Source organism: Papilio polytes, unplaced genomic scaffold (assembly GCF_000836215.1).
Source record: "Papilio polytes unplaced genomic scaffold, Ppol_1.0 DF824047.1, whole genome shotgun sequence".
NCBI classification, from domain to species: Eukaryota; Metazoa; Arthropoda; class Insecta; order Lepidoptera; family Papilionidae; genus Papilio; species Papilio polytes.
In genome coordinates, this window is record NW_013525157.1 from 1,435,077 (window position 1) to 1,459,049 (window position 23,973).

The 23,973-nt window shown below is 33.9% G+C and overlaps 3 protein-coding genes and 1 non-coding gene across 4 annotated transcripts in view; 3 read left to right on the top strand and 1 right to left on the bottom strand.

Annotated features, from left to right (window-relative positions):
* The first annotated feature begins 8,197 nt into the window (after positions 1 to 8,197).
* Positions 8,198 to 8,279, top strand: Trnas-gcu. The gene has a single exon. It is a non-coding gene; the product is annotated as a tRNA-Ser (tRNA).
* A 517-nt stretch (positions 8,280 to 8,796) lies between these two features.
* On the top strand, positions 8,797 to 14,789 carry LOC106100834. The gene is made up of 13 exons (XM_013279893.1): positions 8,797 to 8,999; positions 10,480 to 10,720; positions 10,872 to 11,049; positions 11,131 to 11,285; positions 11,427 to 11,725; positions 11,816 to 12,075; positions 12,211 to 12,409; positions 12,545 to 12,814; positions 12,901 to 13,095; positions 13,170 to 13,325; positions 13,409 to 13,637; positions 13,718 to 13,908; positions 14,062 to 14,789. The coding sequence occupies exons 2-13, from the start codon at positions 10,488 to 10,490 to the stop codon at positions 14,202 to 14,204; spliced, it is 2,508 nt and encodes an 835-aa protein (XP_013135347.1). The 5' UTR covers positions 8,797 to 8,999; positions 10,480 to 10,487; the 3' UTR covers positions 14,205 to 14,789.
* A 2,710-nt stretch (positions 14,790 to 17,499) lies between these two features.
* LOC106100625 (RING-box protein 2) overlaps positions 17,500 to 23,973 on the top strand; it is a 28,934-nt gene continuing 22,460 nt past the window's right edge. Inside the window, exon 1 of the mRNA XM_013279560.1 lies at positions 17,500 to 17,747. Within this exon, the coding sequence (XP_013135014.1) occupies positions 17,594 to 17,747 (154 nt within the window). The 5' untranslated portion in view covers positions 17,500 to 17,593. The remainder of the gene's footprint in view (positions 17,748 to 23,973) is intronic.
* On the bottom strand, positions 18,915 to 23,270 carry LOC106100624 (facilitated trehalose transporter Tret1-like). The gene is made up of 3 exons (XM_013279558.1): positions 23,082 to 23,270; positions 21,489 to 21,608; positions 18,915 to 21,100 (listed from the first exon to the last, which is right to left on the bottom strand). Exons 1-3 carry the CDS (start codon positions 23,166 to 23,168, stop codon positions 19,835 to 19,837), a joined length of 1,473 nt encoding a protein of 490 aa, XP_013135012.1. The 5' UTR covers positions 23,169 to 23,270; the 3' UTR covers positions 18,915 to 19,834.

A 23,973-nucleotide genomic window follows, 5' to 3' on the forward strand; every position in this document is an offset into this window, starting at 1 on the left:
ACAAAGCACATTCAAGCAAAAAAAAGAGACATTTCAAACATCAGATAAAGTTGTCTATGGAGCAACTTGATACAGCCCAATGTGCGGCGCCGTCGTGAGCGAAATACGGAAATACTTGTATTGCTTTATCTTTACAGTACGTTCTTATTAAAATAAGTTAAAAGGCAAATTAAGACATGATGTTAATCAAGCAATTTACAAGGACATGAAGCTTCTAATATACTTTAGAAATGTTTAAGAAATAAGTTACTACTTAATTACTTTATTTCTAGGGTCAACATTGATATTTATATCTATGCAGCAGATGTTGGATCCTTTAGTTATTTTTAAATAGATCGTAGAACTATCTATAGTTTAACAAAACTAGGGAAGTTCAGTAATTTGTGGTTAGTGTAACAGGTGCCGGATGCCACGGTACTCCTTTATTATATCGTAGTTGCGGCGCCATGATGAAGCATTTAGGTATATTAATGTTCCTTAAATGTACATCGATATAACGTAAAATTTTGTAGTTATTTAATGATGTCATGACAAAAAAATCACTCCTAAATAACAATTTTGAAATGCCAATTGAATTAAGCACAGTATAATAGGTATGATATGAATTTACGAAATTGGTTTCAATGAAGTAAATGGCTTCTGTATTTATGGAACATTTGAATTAACTATTGGACAAAGGCGCTTTAGTCGACACAAATGAAGGACAGGAATAAAGAGCCGACACAATTCCAGATCCGACTTCTGAGGCCGATATTAAAACTAGAACACTGAATGAAAGTAGTTTGATGAAAACTCTTCATAGCTCTTAGCGAAATTGTAAAATGAATGGGAAATCCGCTTATTCGATTTATTAAAGTTTATCCTATACTTTGAGAAGAACAAACATGATCTAGACTTTAGAATTTATAGTATATTAGTGTTAGCTACAAATCATTTAATTTATATTTGTTTTCACTTCGTTAAAACAAATTTCGAAACCATTATTGTCCTATTTCCGCGGTTTATTTCCTCATATCAATTTCCGACATAATTTTTTTTGTAAATGTTGAAGTTTGAATCCGGTATTACTAGCTTTAAATTGAAATAGTAAAAGGCACAGTTCCTGGAAGTAAGGCTTTGTGTTCGCGTACGTAAATAGAAACAAAATTAGTTTACAATGTCAAGAATCTAAAAGCTTTTTGACTTTATGTTCAACTTTATAGTTCTTTAAAAGTGAATATCATTATCATATTAGGAAAATGCGCTGAGGGTACACTGAGGGTCTTTTTAATCATCATTAATTGGACTAAGTTCTACAATTAGATCACAAATTGAAGTACTTATACCAACCCCTTATCCTGACCAAGGGTAATAAAAAAACTAGTTTATTTTAACATATGCTTGAAATTTTGTTAGCAATGATTTTGTAGGTACTTGCAAACTATTCTATGGAAGCCAGCAATCGGGCAGCTCTCAGTTATTGAATAAAGCGCGCTCGCTCTCGTGTAACAACTAGGAACCTGATTGCAAACTGAATTACATCGTACTATCAAATCTTTCCGAGGATAGAAAAAACGGATTTTTTAACCACATGAAAGCCCTTTAAAAGGTGTTTGTTCATTAAATGTAGAATCTATTAACTGATTATCAGACAATTTTAATTATTTATATTTGTACATACGTACTGTAGCATGTTTCATATCTTCACTATCGGTTAAAAGTTTGAGTCCAGTAAGCAGCCTACACCGAAGTTACGTTAATATTTAGCTTGCATGTAAATTAAAAATCAAAACTAAGTTCGTATAACTATTTTCATAATTTATTAAACAAAGGATTGTGGTAAAATTTTGGAAGTATTCTGAATAAGTTACGATTTGAATTATAAATAAAAATATTTTCCATTTTGCTGCGATACGTACCATTATTGAACAGCATTTTCCTTACATACATGTATATTGACAGCACAGTACACCATCCAATATGTCATTCACCCTTCGTCTGGCAGTCTGCGTATGAAACTCTTTGTTTCAAACAAAATTAACATGCCCCATAAATGTATAAAATAACAACTTTAATAAGCTGCGTTCTGATGAAATCGAATAATTGAAATTCTTTTTAGTAATATTTAAAAAAAAATATTCAACATAGGATATTTGGCAAAATAAAGTGGAATAGAACCCTTTCATTTTTAAGAATTGTTCGATAAAGCGACGATAATGTTCCTACCTGAATGCGCCACTTATATTCTTCATTACCAATTGAACAATTTAAGATGAGAAACAAAAATATCTTTATTCCATAAGCTTTTATATCGTAAATGAAAGCAACCAGTGATTCAGGGGGGCGGAAGCATGCTCCAATAATGTGTCGCCGGCAGCGCTTCCTTCCACATCTATTGAGTGTCAAATGATGCTTTTACCTTAAAGATGCAAGTTATTGTACAATATAATTAAAGTAATAAAACTACTGGAGAGATTACGATAAGATATTCGTTGGATAAAGTGTAGTAAATCCAACTTTTGAATGCACTCTGTAAGTGAGACTGGAAGATGAATTTTCGATCGCATATCTTTAGAAACACTATCCTAAGTTGACCACCATCTTAATTGATAATTTCACAGCATACTAATAACTTTCACAGCATCTAATCGAATTGAAAACATTTACAGATATTAACCAATTGATTTTATATTAACAAAGCGCATCATTCCACCATTCAATTCCAACTGTCATCGGTCATTCTATCTTCGACTTGACATCTATCACTTACGATGCACATTCAGCCAGTACTCAAAATTATTAGTTGCCAGTTACTTTAATCGTTTAAAAAGTATCAATAATGTCGCCCCGATAAGTATATTGTAAGCAGATATTTGAATGTAGTATTATGCGAATTTACTAACGTACCGGTATACAAACATGTAAGTTAGTTAACATTTCTAACACGGGCTCGTCGCTCTCCTGTGTACACTGGCTGCACACGACGCTATTGAGGTGAGCTCGGCGCTCCGAGGAAACGTGTTTATTGTTTGTGCAACCACTCACAATCCGAGACCGCTCTAAAGGATCAAATGAATACTACTGGATGAACAAAAGTGCTTTCAGTTTCACCACTAAAGTAAACACTTCTTTACAATCTTTGAAACAAAGTCTAGTGATCAAAAATAATAGACGCGTTAGACGTTTCAAATTTTTGGCCGAATACAGTTTATGTAGACTTTGTCACAGTAATTTTCTTTTAGCAGATCTGTGAATAACTTAGTTGAACACTTTTATATAAGAGTACAAATGACAAGTAGATTCTTAGTTACAGACTTAATTTAAGTTACAAGATTGATTTCTGATATCATTTATTAAGAATACGGATATTTCAAATAAAGTAAACTCTATTGTTCATCCACCTTCATAGTTTATATTCCACCCGCTCAATTTAGCAGTGTCGAAAATTCGAGCCTCGTCTGGCAACGGTCTAGTCTAGACAATCTTTCCCTTTCACTAACCTCGCGATGCATTACATTGATCTTTGCGATCATAGATAGAATAGCTTCGTGTGTGCAATCCGGCTACGACTATCGAAGTGCCAATATGTTTGTTGTTATCGGAAATATCCATTTTACTTGGTTTATTGACAATGTTGGTTATATCTATAACATTTTGTTTAACTCTTGCTACATTTTGTAGTGCGCCTTACTTAGTTTCTCCCATCCTTCTGTAAGTTTAATTTTTCATGGTATAAAATTAAGATATTATTTATAAATTATATGCATGTAAATATGCTGTTTAAATCTGTAACAATTTATTTCTTACTAAGAGTTTGTTATAAATTGAAAATATTCCAATGGCTCTGCGGTCTCGTCGCTGCGGAAGGGAACTACGAACTCTCCCCCGCCCTCCAGCCACCCCGCTATCCCGCCCCACAACCCGCGCCCTGACCCGACGACGTCTCGCCGCGTCTGTCTGCACCCTGCATTTTCTTTTCTTTTCCATAAAAGTCAGCTGCTTGTTTATCTCGATTTATAAATATTAAAAGTGGCAATCAGTAGAAATTGTAAAATAAAAACAAATAAACCTTAGCGTTTACTTTTTCGATATTATTACCTGAACATTTATTGTGGTAACATAAACCAGATAAAGTAATAATTTCCGTAAAGCTCCTAGTATTTTTAAATAGCAATTTTTGTGGACAATAATTGGTAAGTTACACTAACCGTGTAGATTACGGGCGTAAGTTGTGTTGTTGACAATATTGGATGGTAAGGGTATGTGGATTTGACAGCGGAGGGGACGCAAAAGAAGGCGTATGTCCTTTTTCTGTACGTCCGCACTTCTGTCAATTAACAGTAGGTTACGCATCTGTAGATGTCGCTTCATTATTAAGGCGAATTCAAGTGGCCGCTTTACTGTAAAAACTATAAAAGATCACAGCGACATTTGTCAAGTAGAAGGTAGTAATTGAATTTCTAGTTAGTCGCAATTAATTCTGCCTTTTCAATTTCAACGACGGGTAAAGAATAGCGCTCGTTACAGTTCGACAAATAATAGAGCAGGTTTACAGTTTGCTTTTCCTTTTATATCAATTTTATTCAACAAAATACCAGCTTGATTTAAACAAAGAATTAACACCTAACAACAATGGCATCATGAATATAGTTTATAAAGAAAATTTTAAAGCAGAAAAATCCTTTGTCCAACAGCATATTAAATGCTTAATATCTATTAATTATTATTATATTCTTATAATCAACCATTTTGTATTCGATAGCTAACTAATTATGGTAATACGTCTATGTTTTAAAATACTTACGGCCACTTACAAAGTCATGAATTGTTCACTAAAGGCGACCCTTAGTATGAATATCATATTTAATCTACATTAGAGGATCACTTATTTCTGAAGCAGTTAATCTGTTTTATATAGTTCTGTTTTTGTTTTAAATAAATAAAAGTTTTTTTAGGCTGACACAAGACAATTAGTAAATCAAACAGACAGGTCACGTTCCGGACAGTTTCCTAGCGGGCGATAGATCACGTTCACAATTAGCCGCGCTCACTTCAATATTTTTCTACCTGGCCCTCGGAATATTTAACTGTTATATTTTTCTATAGGTATAATTGGCAATTAAGGCCTTTATACACGGAATGCTTGAAGCTTCGCTGCCGATTATTTGAAGATGTTCGTGTACAGCTTTGCGATATAACAGCGAAATAAAAGTAATTATATTTATATAACATGTAAGTATGATTTAGTTCTAATTAGCGTTCGCCCGTGACTCCATCTGCGTGGTATTGAAAAAATAAAAGTAAGTAGCCTATGTTTTCTTGCAGATTATGCTCTAAATCTGCGCCAAATTTCATCCAGATCTGTTTAGCCGTTTAAGCTACAAACTCTAACAAACATCCATCCATCTAAACTTTCACATTTATAATATTAGTAAGATCACAAAATCCTACGCAATATAAGTTATGAGGTTAAAAAATACAATTGTTTTCGATGTTTCATTTATTACATAGGATCGCTTGTTTACCTAGTGTTTATAATATGCATAATAATGCTAACATATTGCAAAAGTATAGACAAAAATACGGGCGAAAAATGATCTTATGCAATAACAACACAAAAAACTACATAAAGATAAACAATTTGCCTCAACGTGTATCAACTAGAGGCTGGTAATTAAATTCAGCTTCCAGCGCAATTAATTCGTATTGCATAATTCCAGCAGACAGGTAAAGGATTGCGCTCCTCCCTGTTTGTTTTAATTGAAATCCATCTGACAGATTCTAATAAATGCTTTAAATACTAAACATTTGAGTTTTCTTTTTTATTATTTTTATTCTATAACAACAAAGAGAAATACAATCTAGATATTAGAGACTAGCTTTTGTCCGCAAATCCGTCCGCGCGAAATAAAAAAAACAAAAGTAAGTAGCTTACGTATTCTTCCAGACTGCTTTACTTCTATGCTAAATATCATCAAAATCCGTTCAGTAATTTAAGCTACAAACATCCATCCATATAAACATTCGCATTTATAATATGAGTAAGAAGTAAGATGTGATATATGTTGACGCTTAAACCGTAACAAAGCCTGTTTAAATAAGTGGCATGTAACTGAAATATGTAAAAGTAATAACATAAAGTTGTATGCAAATGTAGGAAGCGGTATCGAACAAATCAATGTAATGCAGCAATCAGGAGAGGGATGGATTGTCTAGACTAGACTCGCTGCACCGAGCGTATCCGGAACATTGTTAAATTGCCGAGGTTAATATCAAAGGCAGACAATACGTAATGTATTGGCCTGGAATGTATAAAATTATAGTGATTTATATGATTCTTTCAGAAAAAAATATATCAAACGATTGAAAATAATATGGTAATAATTATCATGTGGATAATTTTTTTTTAAAAAGACTTCGATATAGGACAAGGATCTCAACTCGCTTAGAAGTAAATAGGTAATTTATGTAATTTCACTCACTTTTCTAACACACTTACGAAATGCCGTAAATTTTGTCCAATTTTATTACAATTCAGTGTAAGATTTGTCTTCAACAAACGTCGACGATTAAAAATTAAAAGCTAAACGGTGGAAAATTAAAACGCCGCTGTAAATTTAATCTGTACGTAATCAAGGCGTTGAGCAGAAGCAAAGAGGTGGCCGTTGCAACTAGCGGCTAACGAGATTACAGTCGAGGGAGTCATGGACATTTTTACTGGAAACTATTTGTAACTAAATTGATATTAATAGTATACACTTTAAATAACGTATTATTACTAACGTATATGTACGTACGCATAATATATGCCTCGGGAACCGGACATTTCTCTGGGATGAAGCTTATCTCATGTGTACTCCAGACTTTGTTTTATATCTGTGCCAAATTTCAATAAGATATGTTGAACCGTTGCAAAATGATCGAGTGAACATTAAAAACCTAAATTAATGAACCCCACGGGAACCGTAACTATTCCCGGGATAAAAAGTAGCCTATGTGTTCTTCCAGACTATGCTCTAAACCTGTGCCATTTCATGGAGATCCGTTCAACCGTTTAGGCTACAAACATCCATCCATCCATCCATCTAAACTTTCGCATTTATAATATTAGTAAGATTAACGTAAATGTACATCTGTAACCAAAAAAACATGCGTTTTTTGTTTGATCTCACTAGGTGGATTGTATATCCTAACAGAAATTCCCTTGAATATGTCTGAATTTCGAATCATAAAAATAAAACATTTTCATATTTAACTAAGATCTATGTACATTTGATGTTTTTCAGAAAAATTATAATTTAATTGTATAAATGTAGTACAATACAAGTAAGAAATGAGTAAATAATTTAGGTACAAGCCTCAAGAAAAAATAAAGCAAATCTAGATTGGTTACCTCATATACACGCACGACTCCTCCACAAGACTAATTAATTAATTTAAACGCGATGTATAAGCTAGTACTAGGAGAACCAATGATCCGTAGGGACTGGCGTAATTGGATATCGCTCATATAATTGAATAATTAACACAGAGGTACTTTTTAGAGCAAATACACAACGACTAGATTTATGCAGTGTTAAAACGAATTTCATAGAATTTAGATTTTAATAAATTTCCCATAGTTAAAACACAATCCGATTTATCAAGTGTTGCTTCAAAAGTGTGTCCTTATCCTTTTGTATGTATTCGTTGCATATTAAATACTAATATGATATAGTACCGGTATGTATTCGTGTAATATTAAAAAACGCGATATAAATTTAGAAAATAGTGTAAAAAATAAAAAAGTTACTTTTTATGCAAAGGTCATGTTTAGTTTTAAAAAGCGCCATCTATTGAATAGAGGGTTAACACAAAAATAAATAGTTCACTTTTTAAATACTAGATGTCGCTCTAAACAATTTCTTTTTGTTATCAATAGACTTGAGAATAGTTATCAATAGATGGAACACTATTTGTTAAAATAAATTGTTATTCAAATTTCAACAATCAATGAATTTATTGATTTCAAAATGTCTTCAAATTTAAGAAAAGTCTATCGCACTCAGATTTTGTATTTTGTATTTTGACAATCACAGTTTTTTTTTACTTTGGTTTTAACTTTCACATTACATTTAACAACTGAAAAGGGTTACTTAAAATTCACAAATTCATGATTTTTTTTATAAAAGTCGGCCAATGTAATAACAGAATAGTTAATATTGCGTCATAGGTACATGACGAGGTGGCCGAGTGGTTAAGGCGTTGGACTGCTAATCCAATGTGCTCTGCACGCGTGGGTTCGAATCCCATCCTCGTCGATTTTTTTGTTGACTCAAACAACGGCTATTTACACCATAATAATTATTATTTACATGGCATTGGGTAGTGTACAAAATATTATAATTGCAATTTTATTTTTTTAAATATCAGATTTATTCAGTATTTACGTGACGGTTACAAACAACATTTATTACGAGACAAATATATTTCAAGACCATTTTCTCAATTTTGCATTTTTAACCAAAGTAAAATTAACAACCAATAATCACTTCAGTGCAATGCTTGCCGGAATAGTAAATTTGATGATAAAAGACATTACATGTAACTACAAATTTCATTCAATTCATCGGTCTATATAATCCAAAATTTCTGAATTTAATCATCATAGTTCCCGAATCTAATTAAGCTTTCCAGAAACCATACGCGTTCAATGATTTCACCACAATCAACACTATCGGTATAATCGCGAGTAAAAAACAGATATAATGTGAGATAACAACACAGCTATCGTTGGTATGAATTTATCTAGACCTGCTTTTATTATCTTATCGTGAAAACTGTTGCCCTTTATTTTACAAGTCTCTGTTAGGTACACGTTGGGCGCGACCGAATTTACTGTGCTTTGCTCAATAATTACTATTGTATACTATTTAGTAATAATCTTTTAGAGTGGACATGCCCTTGTTGGGCAGAGTAGTGAAGTGTTAAGTGTAAAAAGTGAAAGCGGATTCATATTGATAAGATCGCCGAAAAACAAGGTTATCAAATTTTCTTACAATACGTGGTATTTCTTATTCACATCATATGAAATGTCTTTTGGTTGTTCTAAAGCCCTTCACTAAATTAGTCATAGATAAATTGTGTTAATTAAGTGCAAAATTAACATTATTTTCGATTACAATCTTCAACTCATAAGATGAAAAGCGCATACTTTTTGCTGGAATAACTAACATTTTTAGATTGAGTATATTTTCTAAAATGAATATAATGCCTGAGGCTTGTATACTTTAGAGAATTTCAGCCTTACAAATAAACGCTGTATAAAGTTAAATTTGTACTAATATTTCATTATACTCAGTTTATTTAAGTTTATACCGCGTTTATTTGTAAAACTATACACTGCCGGCCAAAAGTTTGAGACCATCTTGAAAAACTCTTGGCAATGAGTTTTATTGATTTACAGTTTTGATTTAATTATTTACTACGTCAGTATCGTTGACTACGTTAATTTACTGTACATGTAAGCTTACTTAGGCTATACAAAACTGTTTCGCAACTGTTAACATAGTTACATGAATGTGTTTTTAAAGTAATTCTAACGCATACTAAAAATAACCTCGATACGGATGACATACTTTTAGTTCCAAATTTACTATCAGTTCTATTGGATTAGACAACTGTTATCTAGGCAAATAGTATGAGTACTTCAACAAACGAAATTAAATGTAAACAAAAAAGCTAACACAGACAATAAAATGTGTGACAGTTAGCTCTGAAAAACTGTTCAAAAGAATAACTACTTAGTTTGTGGGTAAAGGTAATTTATAGTTTTTAAAATTAGTATTATAATATGGTTTAATTTTCAGTTATTTCACTTTATTGATAAGTTTTGACATTTCTGATAAGGAAAGATAGAAAAAAATCAAAACACTGACGCAAAATACATGTTCTTCGTATTGAATTATATTTCCTGTTATCCAAATAATTCGTTAAAAATATTTAAAACCAAACTGAGATCAAAATAAAAATGATCTAGTGTTAAGAGCTACTGTAATTATTTTTTTTGTAATTAAAACGTTAAAACAAAAACTCAACCTTGAAGTCCGTATTTCCTCCGGCACACCTTGTTGTAGATAACGACATATTGTTATAACAAATTCCTTTGAATCAGTCATCGATTTACATTATCGTATCACACTTTTGTTTGCAGGATTACATGTAATGCAAGATAATTGTTTTACAATATTTATGCACATTTAGAACTAATTGTAAAAACATATATAGTAACATTTACCAAAATAATAACTACCCACTTTTAATTCAATGTTATTCATGTACAAAACGTTGATAGAAATGAAATCGCGCATATTTGCCTACCTTCTTATTTGTTCAGCCAGTTACAAAGATTTAAGTAAGGAGTAATAAGCATATCGATACCTAAACAGATCCTAATGACGTCATGATATCTCAAGTACAAAGCGCTCACCGTTCTAAGCTCATGTTCATGAACTGTTTCAGATATAACAATGTTCTGGTTTACGGCGATTCTAATCGCAATACCATGCGCCCGAGCCCAGCTAACAGCTCAATCAAGCTTAGCACCAGATCTGAGGGAATGCTACACGACGCCACAGCTAGTGGACAGAAACAACCTGCCGCCAGCCACCATGCCCGTACTCATCGATATCATTCGTAAGATAGAAGACAACCCTAACGTCAACGTCGACTTGAGACAACTCGCTGTTCTCCTACTTCATACGTGAGTAAAACATTCAACATACAAAGAGAGTCCGAAAAAAATATAGACTTTTTGGACAATATTCCTGATGTCCGCTCTATCTCTTTTATAATGGAGAGTGGAGAACAAATATATTTAGAAACTGTCCCTAATATTTCCATAAATATTTCAGGTACAGACAAGATGGTATCGAATTCCATCAGCCCGAGGTAATGTTAGGCGCGGGCTCAACAATTCTTCCTTTCGCACCTACCTTCCATTCATTTTACAGACATAGATTATTACTGACTAGGATTATTCCTGGAAACTTGCAAACTCTTAGCAATACTACAGTTAACTCCGAATTAAAGGTAATTTCAGATCATATTTAAAATTGCAGCACACTATTATTACAGTCATTTAAATATTAATGTATTTGCATTTTATTGTAGTGCGCTCTACATCATATGCTCTCTACAACTGTAGACGCCCGTCTGCGAGGCAATGAAAACAGCTGCAACCAATTGTCTCAATACCGCGCTCTGCGGACAGCGAGGGCCGTTACCCTCGTCGAAGATGACGTTGAAATTATTGATTTAGCTACATTGTGAGTAGTCGAACTACTTTCTGTTTTCCATAACTCTAAAACCTGTAAATCTAACTGTCACTCTATTTCTAAACTTGTAGATTGTAGTCTAGTGGTTGTAGATGCCACAGTGTATAATTTAACTATGTCTTTAATAATCAGGAAAGCAGCAAACAAAAACGGTCACATGAGACATCACAATCCGAAGGACGACGTTGAATACACAGGCTTTGGTGATGCGAAGTCCGAGCGTCAAGTGTTAGGGCAAAGTACCTGTCCGATACTCGGCGGAGTGGTGAACACACGCTGGGGAGCCGTCTCCGCAGGACATCTTATAGCTGGCATAGCTGCCGGTGCTGAACTGCAGCAAGTACCAGTCCTCGAACTAGCTAAGAGCAGTTTCCTCAACTACAATAATGTGCAACAGACTGTCACCTCTATCTACCCTGCTACGCTGTCAGGTTAGGCACTGACGTACCAGGCTTTTATTACTTTTCTTTGATGCTATGTGACGTTAACATCTAGCAATTAATTTCTAAAAACTCTTTCAGGTGATTTAGCCGAAGCTGTGTTGATTCAAGGAACAGAAAGAGGCAATCCGTCAATATCTATCGGCACAGCAGGAAACTGGAACAGTTCACAAGCGACCAGATTTTACATGTTGCATAGCCGTATCAATGTTGAGATGACTGACCCGGAGATACGGGGCGATATCGACGGATTCGTCCTCGGCACGATTCTTTCGTCGATACTTAGCGCTTCAAACACTCTGAAATTGTCACAGCTTTTGGATATGTATTATACTCCGAGGGTAAGTCAAATTGTTTAAAAATCTCTTTATGTAATGCCTTTGGATAATTGAATGCACTTGACCTAAGGTCTTTTTATTCTCTTTAAAGACTAAAGGCGTACTGTCTCTAAAACATTATGTTCTTATATGTTTCAGAACGGAGTTTACAATTCCAATCTTCGTGCATGCAACCGTCAGGCACTGAGTCAGCAGTACGTTACGTCAACTAACTTGGCGTCAGAGACCTACACGTTTGCCGCGGCTCTGGACACAAACATACCTCTCAGAGGAACAATCACCGGCGGTTTGGAGGACCTCGTTAATAGCGCTGTCACTAATTTCCAGACCTACGCTTGTGAGTTTTAAATCAAGTTTTTATGCACTATTGTTTGCATTGTATGTATTGGCATATAACTTGTTTGAGCTAGCTCAGCCAACACTTTTCCATTTTCTGTGAAAATAAATTTACAAATTGAATTTTTTATTTCAGCAAACAACTTAAATGACCTGAACTGCGTCACAACGGAAGCGACCTCAGTAGACTATCGCCTCAAAACCAACTTGTACATAGTACTGGACGCCATGTGGCAGTTTCAGGCCGTGTATCCCGCAATATCTTACCTCCTCGACAACATCGAAGTCAGCAAATACGGCTCCAGTGTAACACTACTGAGCGCTTTCGACGGCAGCGTCATCGTCAACAAAACCTTCTCAATATCTGATTTCCATACTAACTACACTTTAGGAAGGCATCAGACTTGTAAGTTCTCTCTATTTTATCATCCAATTGTTGTTTTACCACTAATGCTAATAGCAATACAATTATTGACATATTTATTTCTACAGTGCTCTCAGGAGTGAATATGGAAACATCTTTGACAAACATACGCATAATGATGCACAATGAATTAGAAAATGAAAGAACCATGAACTACGTAGGTGGAAACTCATCAGTTCTACTGTTCCTACTCAGCAGTGGTAACATACAAATCACACAAAATGCCTTGGAGCAAGCTAGAATTCTAAACGAAACCGTTCCAGGTAAGAATTATTTTAATGTAACACAAAGATTAAATTATAGCCTAAGTTTATTTAAAAATAATATGTCATTACAGATCTAAGGATTCTTTTTGCAACTGCGACGAATCAATTCGATAATTTGTGGAGTATGGTACGAGACGTACACAATGACATTAAAACTGTTTCTTTAAATACTGAAGGAACTAATGTAGAAATCACCATGAACCCAGTTCTCGACAGGATTGCTGAAGGTAAATACATGCTCTATTTTATTGAAACTGAAAATTGTGCATCGTTCTATATTCTTCAATTTATATCAATAAAATATTTTCAGTTGGACGAAGGATTATCAACCCAACTTGCGGCTCCACATACCCATCAGACTCGACTTCGGGTACCAGACAATTCGAAGATTTCGTGGAACCTGGATACGTCAACTTTTATGCCATAAGTCCGAATTATTTCTATCAAAATAATAATAACAGAAGAGTTCGTATTTCACGCAGCGGCGCCGGAACTGGAAGTTTGATTGTTTGCTTTTCGCGGGCCACGGCACAACCTAGGTAATTCTTAGTCCAAATTTACCTACAGCTTTATTTTCAAGATTTCATTCATTATATTTTACTCATAAATCCTTTTGCAGACAAAATGCTACTTTATCCGGTCTCGACGAGGGTGCAGTAACCTGTCAAACTTTAGCCACAACAGGAAATGTAGAAATAGGTCTTCAGAACCCTTGCGAAGGATACTGGACCATTAATTCTTGTCCATTCTATTACATTTCCGTTCAATCGTCAGTCGCGGCTTCAACATCGCTCAGTGCTGTCTGTACAGGTACGATTTTTTTTTAGTTTAGTATTAAAAAAACTGAAGAAATCTTCTGGTACTCACAAAAACAAAACATACACAACTAAAATGAGATGAAAATGAAATGAGAGAGAGAGATGAGAGATGAGTTACGAATCATAAAATCATATTTTTTTACAGAAAACGCCTGCAGATTTCCTTACAACGTTAGATACCAGGTGCAAATTGAGGAGTTCGGCTGCTTCAGCAGTGCAGGCTCTCTAGGAGTTAGCGTTGCGTTATTGCTGTCAGCAATATTGTACAATTTATTTAATTCCCACTAGTTTATTTATGAATATAACCAATTAGAACAGTTGTTACGCTTTGTAACACGAATAAATCTTAGTCAACGTTTAATGTGACAATACGCATTTAATTTTTTTATATAAATTTAGTCGTATACGATAATTCTATACCACCTAAAATATTTTTTAAACCCAATGCTATTGGAATACTTACTTGCTAACTTTGTTTTCACTGATTTCCATGGCCACAGCCTAAGTTTTTATATATGTTTTCGTTCAACATTTGGTACGATATAGGAAACGCACAAGAAAACTATATATTATATTTAAAAAAACACGTCTCTTTGATTCACTATTTCTATTCTCCTAAGTTTATTAAAAAATGTTATTATCATATTTGTCTCCTCTGCTATTAGCTAAAGTGGCCTAGGATTTAATATTGCCACGAAGAGATAAAATATAAAAAAACATATGCTTAGATATGTTTGTATTCGTAATGTAAACGTATAATATATGCTTAGGAACAGGGTTAGCAAACTTTTGATAATTAAAAATAAGTAATTTATGTTTAGTATTAATGTTGTGATCGAAAAATAAAAGCCTATAAAACCTTTTTAAGTTTTATTTGATGTCTTCTGTTATTTCTTTTGTAGTTTTACACTATTTTTAATTTGGTCGTTGTCTTTACTTAGACCGTGTTTAAAGGACCTTACCTAGAAAGAAGAGCTAACATACCCAAATATAATGTAGCCAAGTTTTAACAAAAAGGAGTGAAGGTGTATACTGCATCATACCATATGGTTTATATGTGAAGGGCCTTTGTTTTTTATTGTTGAATAACTAAAAGAAACAGGTGTCGTAAACTGTTTATTACGAGTTTTTATAAACTCGCCGCGGGAATCGTTTCTTCTTGTTTGATGTTTGTTTGTTAATAATTATTGTAGTATCTATAACTATATTATAATAAGTTAATGATTTTTGTCGAACTTTTGTTATAGTTTGTCTAAATAAGATAGATTTGATAAATGACGCAATTGAAATATTGAATTCAATTTGTATGAAGGCAAATGCCGTACTTAATAGACAGTTATCGTAGTGACGAAACAAACACGCAGCGAACAATTATAAACTATCGATATTCAGTTTAAATAATTATCGAACTCAACTAAAATTATTATTTCCTTATTCATTAATTTAGAGGACAATTCTAAGATTGAGTACAGTGTAGAAAATTTAGCGATGACAGAAATAATAGCGAAATACAATTCGATTACGTACGGCTATAGTAGTAATAAACATTTATTTACTCTCATTTTTTGTTGTCATCATCATTATCAGAAGCACTACAGCCGCGGGTGGGCCTGGGCCTGGTCCAGTAAATTCCTCCATATCGGTCTATCTTGGGCTTTTTGTTTCCAGCCCTTAATGCCGACATTTTTAAGGTCTCGTTCGACATCATCTTGCCATCTTAGTTTCGGCCTCCCGCGTGATCTACGTCCCTCTGGTTGACTCTCTAATAGGCGCTTGGGCACTCTGCAGTCACTCATCCTAGCTACATGTCCTGCCCAGCGTAGACGACCAATTTTGGCCTTGACGACATTTGGTTATTAAAGATTTGGTAAAGTTCGTGATTGTATTCGCCGCAGTATCCTACGCTCAAACACCAACAATCGTTCTTCGTCTTTCTTTGTCAAAACCCAACATTCTTAGGCATACGTCAATATTGGTCTAAGAAGTGTCTTATAATGGAGAATTTTAGTGCTTCTGGATAGTATTTTCGAGCTAAAATATCGTGACAGGCTATAGGAACATTTATTGGCAGCCGTAATTCTCCTGTTAATCTCCAAAGACATGTCATTGTTATTTGTTATAAGTGTTCCCAGGTATACAAAATTTTCGACACTGACAAAGGTGCTACTGCCAATGTTTACAGATACTGGTTGGGCTGTTGGTGATTGTTGCTTGTTATGTCTAAGATACTTTGTCTTGTCCTTGTTGACTTCCAGGCCGGCCTCCGCAGATGTCTTTTCTAGGGCAAGGTACGCACTCTCTATCTCAGACATGTTCCTGCCGATCACATCTAGGTCATCTGCGTATCCCAAAATTTGCGCCGATTTAAAAAATATGTTACCGCTGGTCTCGATCTTTGAATCGCGAATGCATTTTTCAAGAGCAACGTTAAAGAGTAGGCATGATAGTGCGTGAGGCCATCATAGGTGCTAAATGGTTGTGATAGGTCCGACTGTATCCTAACAACGCTCCGTGTATGCCTAAGGGTCATCTCTGTTAGACGTACAAGTTTTGTTGGTATCCCAATATCTGCCATAGCCTGGTATAAGTAAATTCTGTGGACGTTGTCATACGCAGCCTTGAAATCAATAAAAAGATGATGAGTGTCCACATTGAACTCGTATGTTTTTTCTAGAATCTGCCTAAGGCAGAAGATCTGGTCGATGGTGAATCAATTTGGTCGGAATCCCCACTGGTACTCGCCTAAAACTGGTTCTATGAAGTCCTTTAACTTATTAAAAAGTATTCTGGCAAAGATCTTATACGAGCTGTTAAGGAGGGTTATCCCCCTGTAATTGCTATATTCTAAAATGTCACCTTTTTTATGTAGGGGGCAAAAGACAGATAGGTACCAGTCTTCGGGCATTGCTTCATGTGTCAAGATTTGCAACACCATTTTATGAAATTCCTTTTCAAAACAGGGTCCCGCATACTTTAGGAGTTCGCCTTGAATGTTATCAATGCCAGGTGCTTTATTGTTTTTTAGTTGTAGTATAGCCAATTTAGTGTCGCCTTCAGTAGGTGTATTATCATCATCACAACTTTTCTGTACAGTCATATGAACTGGCATGGTTTCAGCGGGCTGGTACTCATAAATGTATTAAAAACTAACCACATACTGTGCTTTCATTATAAACAACAATAATTAAGTTTTCTATTATTCTGTATATGAGCGCTAAGTAAGACTATTTCTATTATGTTAAGACTATTCCATCCCTAACAGTCTCAAGTCTCAAGAGAGTGCATTGCTAAAAGTTTGCTACAAAGATTCTTTAACTATAGAGCCTTCTAACCGACAAACGAAGTTTGCGGTATTTCCTAGATACATTGTAAGGTACAAGTACTTCCTTTAGAATTTGTGTTCTCGTTTTCAAAAGGAAAGAATTTGCCTTTAATGCAGACATATTACCTTGCTGGTAACCCTAAATGCTCAGAGGCGCCATCCTGTCAATGTCAAAAAGGTGCCACAATAGACAATATCCTTGTGGCACTATAACTTATTTAGACACACTATAGGTATCAATATCCGTAAACGGTTTAATAAATGACAAGTCGTTTTGACAATTCGACTTTGACATTGACAGCAACACTACAACAAACAAATAACTTGGTGTTTTTAATTTTTGTTTATTTCTGAAATGTCGGGAGAAGATTGTGAAATATTAGATCGTGGTGACACTGAAGGACAAAAATCTGATAAAATGTTCACTCTCAAAAAGTGGAATGCTGTTGCTATGTGGAGCTGGGATGTAGAGTGTGATACTTGTGCTATTTGCCGCGTTCAGGTGATGGGTAAGTAAAAGAAAAACTACATTTATATTGTCAAACTGCCACATAAACTACTTTATTTTAAAGAAATTAGTTAAAAAATGTTTACCTATTGTTTTGTGGAAAATCTCTTATGTCACCATATTATGAAATGAAAAACATATTCAACTTTGGTCAACACATAATTTACGCAATGTTAAGTGCTTGACTTGGGTCCTTTTTCTTCTTTATGTTCCTTTTAGCACAACTGTTTGAGTGATGTCATTATGATATTAAAGTTTACTAAAAGATTCAACAAGAAATAAGTTAGTACCTACCTTTATTATTTTATTTATTTTAAATATTGATACTTTTAGTTATAGTTTAAATATTAACTATTGTTTATGCAATGTGCTGGCACAAAAATGCAGTAGATAATCCAAAACTTTGGAAGGTGCTTTTCTTTGTTCAAAACTGCACTATGATCAAAAATAGCCGAGCAGAACGAAATTTATTATAAAGGTTGTAGAATGCATTTAACTAGTAGTACAAATAAGTAACTGTATTATATATCTTACTTCTCATTGATGTTAATTAAAAAAAAAATTGGATGGATGAAGTTTGAGGGTAACTCGTGAATGCTGCATGGATTCGAAAGAAATTTGGTATTAACCCACAATATTGTCTGTATGACCATAAAATGTACTTACTAAGTTTTTTAAAAAATCTGTATGGACAAAGTCAAAGGCAATGTCTAGTGTTGCTGTGCATTACAGAACTATAGAATTATTGGAATTTATATGAAACATTGTTATGAACTAATTTAAATAATACAAATTACATTTAGTTAGTCTTATGTCAGCACCATTAATTTAGGAATATTAAAGGGCCCTTCTTCAGTGGGACTTATAAGTTAGCTATAAATTGAAAACCACTTTAGTTTTATAAAGGGACATGGTAATAATTTTAAGTTATTCAGAATGTACAGTGCTATACTTCCAAAGAAATCTTTATATTTTCGTGTGTAAATTATGGAAAAGTTATGTTATAAACTACAGACAATAATAATATTACAAAGAGGAAAGATTTGTATTTTTGTAAGTATTTAAACTTCTCAGAAACTATTAGACCGATTTAAAAAATTCTTTCACCATTAAAAAGCTATGTTATTACTGAGTAACATAGGCTATATATACCTTTACTATTTTTTTAATTTCACATGGGCGGAGTCGCGAGCAACAGCTAGTAGACAATATGTTGATTAAGACAAATGCATGTTTAAGTTTTTATTGAAGTCATATTTTTAACATATTCTTATATCTTTGATGTATATTGTAATTAGAAGAAAATTCTGGACATTAAAATGTTCATAAACATATAAGTAATTTGATTATTAAAATGTTTTGTTACTTAATAAATTACTTACAATTCCTAGAAATAAATATATTAAAAACAAAAATGCATAATTTTTAGACTACCGGGCTTTCAATTTTGTAAATTACATCATTTTCATTTTGAATTTATTTAAACAATACATCTTCATGTTTACATATAAAAAAAAAGTTGCTTTTTTAATTGTTGAAGATTGATTAATAAGAAAACTTGCACATTACTCATAATCTTTATATTAATACATTTCATCATTAAGTTAAGATTGGCTCGATCTGCTAGAAAATTTAGACATGGATAGATCGGATAATGTCATTTTTTCCAACTTGCAACAATTTTTAAATCTTTCAACTATTAATGTAGAGTATATAACTAAAATATATTTAGACATTGTCAATCTTAAAATTATACATGGTTTCATAAAATATTACATGTTATAATATCAAAAGGTAAAAAAATCAAACTTTCTCACTCTAATGTTTGCGTATGACAATTTACTGAAAAAGTTAGAATTGGTTTTTTTTTCTTGTTTCTTTTCAAGGTCATGTATTGCTTACTAGTACAAGGTAATCTATAATTATTTACTCTTCCTAATTACATAATAATTGATGTTAGCCCCCATAATACATTCTGTACCTATTTTGTAAGTATGCGGTGCACATAATTTAAGTAATTACTAATTAAGTATACATATAACTTAAATGCCTAACTCATAGTGAGCCTTGACACATTATTCTTCTACATTAACAACCACAGGGTAAAGGTTTAATATTGGCAATGGAACTCATCCTTCTTGTTCTAGTAGCTTTTCTACCCGTCATTTTATTTTCTATTTGTTCAAGACTCTTACCACGAGTTTCTGGTACACATACGACTACGAAAAACAAACCAATAAAACATATTGAACCGAACAACCAGAATGTTCCAGATGGTCCTATACCAACGAGAATGTTATGAAACGTTTTTGTTACTGTAAATGTACACAGCCAATTAAATGCAGTGCATATCGATGCTGCGGCACCTCTGATCTTCGCTGGCAATATTTCACCCATCATCAGCCATGGGATTGGTCCGAAAGCTAATGAAAATCCTAACAAATAGATCATGACACTTGTAAGTGGAATCCATCCTAATGTCGATACCTCCATATTTAAAGTATCTCGTACGTAGAAAAACGTACCCAATACTATCAATGTCACGGTCATAGTAACCGAAGATATGTATAGAAGCATTTTGCGACCTGCCCGATCAATCAAAGCTGTAGCAATAAACGTCGATATAAAGTTTACTAATCCTACTATAATTGTCGATAGGTTCTCGTCAATGGAACTTCCTGACATTTTGAATATCTTAACGGTATAAAATATTACAGCATTGATACCGGATAGTTGTTGAAAAGCCATCAAGCCCAAACAGATGAATATTGATTTCATATATTTTAAACTAAATAGTTCAGCCACTGAAGATTCTTTGCCGATTTCTGCGTCAGATAAAGCTATGTCCCGAATTTCATTATCGATTTTAGTGTTTGGTCCACGAAGCCACTGCAACGCTTTACGAGCTTCTTCCGTCCGTCCACGTGAGATATACCATCGAGGTGTTTCCGGGATCATGAACATAAGAATTAAGAATGGAATCGGCAAAGATGATCCTAAATAAGCGAGCTGTGACCAGTCAAGGTATTTACCTGCGACGTAACAAATCAGAATGCCAATATTTCCTATAGCCGTTGGGAATAGACCGAGTGTACCGCGAACTTCAGGTTGTATCGTTTCTCCTAGATATACGGGAAAAGCTAAGGAACCGATACCCACACAAAGACCACATATTGCCCGGCCTGCTAGTACTAAATGTACAATCTTTGCTGTAGCTATTAGGATCCATCCAATGAAGAAAGGAATAGCGGTGAACAAAATAGTTCTGCGACGTCCGATGTAGTCCACGAGTGGGCCGCCGATTACTCCTCCCACAAGCGCTGCTAGAGGCATCAGACCGCCGACCCAGCTTGCCTGAAATATTATCATAAAGTCCTTAATATTTAAACGGCTCATTTCCACAAAGGTGTTTTTAGCTTTAGCTTGAGAAGTGTATATAAAACCTCAGATTTTTTGTTTGTAAATCTTGTCAGTGGTAGCATACTCTACTTATAATTTTATATTTAAAAAATGTATAAACATCATTTAACACTCAGTAACTACAACGACGATGACTCTGAGGTCACGGTCAGTAATTAAGCGTGACAACAAGTTCATTGTAACTGATTTATATCTTCTTCGAAATTATGAATTCATTCCATAGATGTAATGTGCCCCTACAAAGTTATACAACTAACGCTTAACAATAGTTTACTTCGCAATATCAAATGTCAAAAACTTGCAATATGGATTTTTCTATTACCTGTTCTTCTGATACGGATATATAAGTGCTGTTCTCCATGGTGACCAGAGCTGGCGAGGTGTAAGCCGAGGAAAACCCTACAATCATAGAGCCCATAGAAACGGCTACCGCGGCTAGAACCTGTAAATTAATAAAACACGTATGAAAAAAAAGGGACTTATTTAAAACGTTGAAGAAGGTTATACCCAGAATGCGTTACAGACACTGGAATAGATAGGCTAAAATAAAATAAAGGTAAGTAATATTTCTCCGTGTGGCTCGATAATTCTTGCCAATCGGTTCTGTTTATCGTTTTAGGTCCCGGTGTTCGATCACTAAATATTTCCTGTAGTAAAGCAAGCTAAGTTATACTTGACGTAGAAACAATGTATTCTGGAAGTCCTTGTTTTCAAAACTTCTAACGTGGTTTACCAAACTTAACAGGATGCTTAAACGTCATGTTCGTTATGCATGTAGGTAAATTGTGGGTTTTTAAAATATTTTTCACATTATAAATGCGAAAGTTTAGATCGATGAATGGATGTTTGTTAGAATTTATAGCCTAAACGCCTAACAGATCTCGATGTTTGACATAGACGTAGAAGATAGTCTGGAAGAACACTCATTTATGTTTTTTTTTAATTCCACGCGGACGGAGTCGCGGTCGAAAGTTGGTTTAAAGTATTTTTCATAAATTAAACATCAATTAGCTTACGTACATATTAACTGAACTCGTTTGTATCAATGTTATCTAACTGTGTGACGTTCGGGATGGAGGTGTGCGCGCTCCGCCTACGACCAATTTAAGCAATCATCGGTTCTGATTGTTTCCACACACACATTCGTATAGTAGATAGTATCGTAACTAGCAGACATTCTCTGTGCCAATGTAAGATATTCCCTCAGCTTTTTTTTTTTCAAAGTTTTCTTCGCATTATTTAAACGTAGCTGTTCTAAGCGTTTTTTGTGTCGAATTATTTACAACGAAATGTTTAATTACGAGTACTAAAAGCTAATATTACAAATTGAACAACATTATGCTTCTTTAAAATTACTCATTTTTCTATGAGAACACTAGCTGGTTATTCATTGGCTATTACATTTTTCACATGTTTTGATAACAACGTCATGCGTGAAAATTAAATGCATGAAGTAATGCATATTGGTTATATTTTATGCTTATTTTGTAAAGAGTTTATTATTACGTTGTTACATTTAAGAGCACTATATTAATTAAGTTGTGCCATATCTGTTGTGAGTGACTGTACTTGGTCCTTAATAAACCAACAAACGGCATAAATTAATGTTTCAAATTCGCATTAACTGTTTCAATTGTTTTATGTATACGAGCAAGATTTCTAATTGTTCGCAGAAATCTTCCCGTTTTGTCAAACGATTGTATTTGAGTCGGGTCAAATGCTTTCACGAAACGATTATTTTATTTACTTTTCCTTATATTTACAACAGTTAAATAACAATGAATTTTGTTAAGTTCAAATGTTCTACAATGCTAAGTAAATCCAAAATATAATCAAACAATACCAGATTCATTTTTATCTATTTTTCGTCTTTCATAAATTTTACGTTATTCCTTAATTTTAAATTCATACAGACCTGAGAAAAAGTATATTTCGGTTTTTCATATTCACTATCCCTAACCACTATGCTGTAGTGTGTATCGGCTCTCATTAAAATCTTCATTTTTAAAAACTAATATTCACTTTTCATATGAAAGTTGTTCACCAAACGATGTCTGTAAACGCACTGCACTCGTCCGGCACAGACGGCTGAAGAAATAGCGTCTCCTTGCTGTCGCCGCGATTTATACGAACTCAAATTGATTGGCTTTCGAGGCTATACGATTCAAAACAATGTGTGATGTGAATTGACGTCGCAAAACTACGATTTCGTTATTGTCTCTAATACTTCATATTCAAATTCATCTCTTTTACGCACTCCAGCAAGTTACTAACTGAAACAAATATTGATTTCGATTACAGATATTGCACGGTTCGTAAAACTTATGCTATGTTGGATATAATCAGCATGAAGTTATGAAATGCTCTATTTTTCCACTTTTTCAGCCAAATTAAAAATACAAATAATGATTTTTCACAGTATTGCGATTAATACATTAAAGCTTTTTATATAAATCCACTACATAATTTAATTATTCATTACGCATGAAGTTAACAGAAGGCTTGGCTTGTCACGGTAGGGTCGTCTATTTAATAAACAGCCACAAATTGTATGCATGTAAAGCTTTAGGACTAACTTTGTGCGTGTGTTTATCTTTAGTTTGCTCTGTTAAAAAACTTTTAAATAAACATATCGTCGTGTCATTCCATTTGGAGACATGTCCAGATATTTCGAGTTTGTAACCTTACTGTTACGTTAAGGATTGGTTTTGTCTAACAAGCTGCTTACTTGTGTAAAATATTGTGCCGCGTTTCTTTGAAACATTTCCTGTGATAATTTCGACAGACTTACAAGTTGAAAAACTATA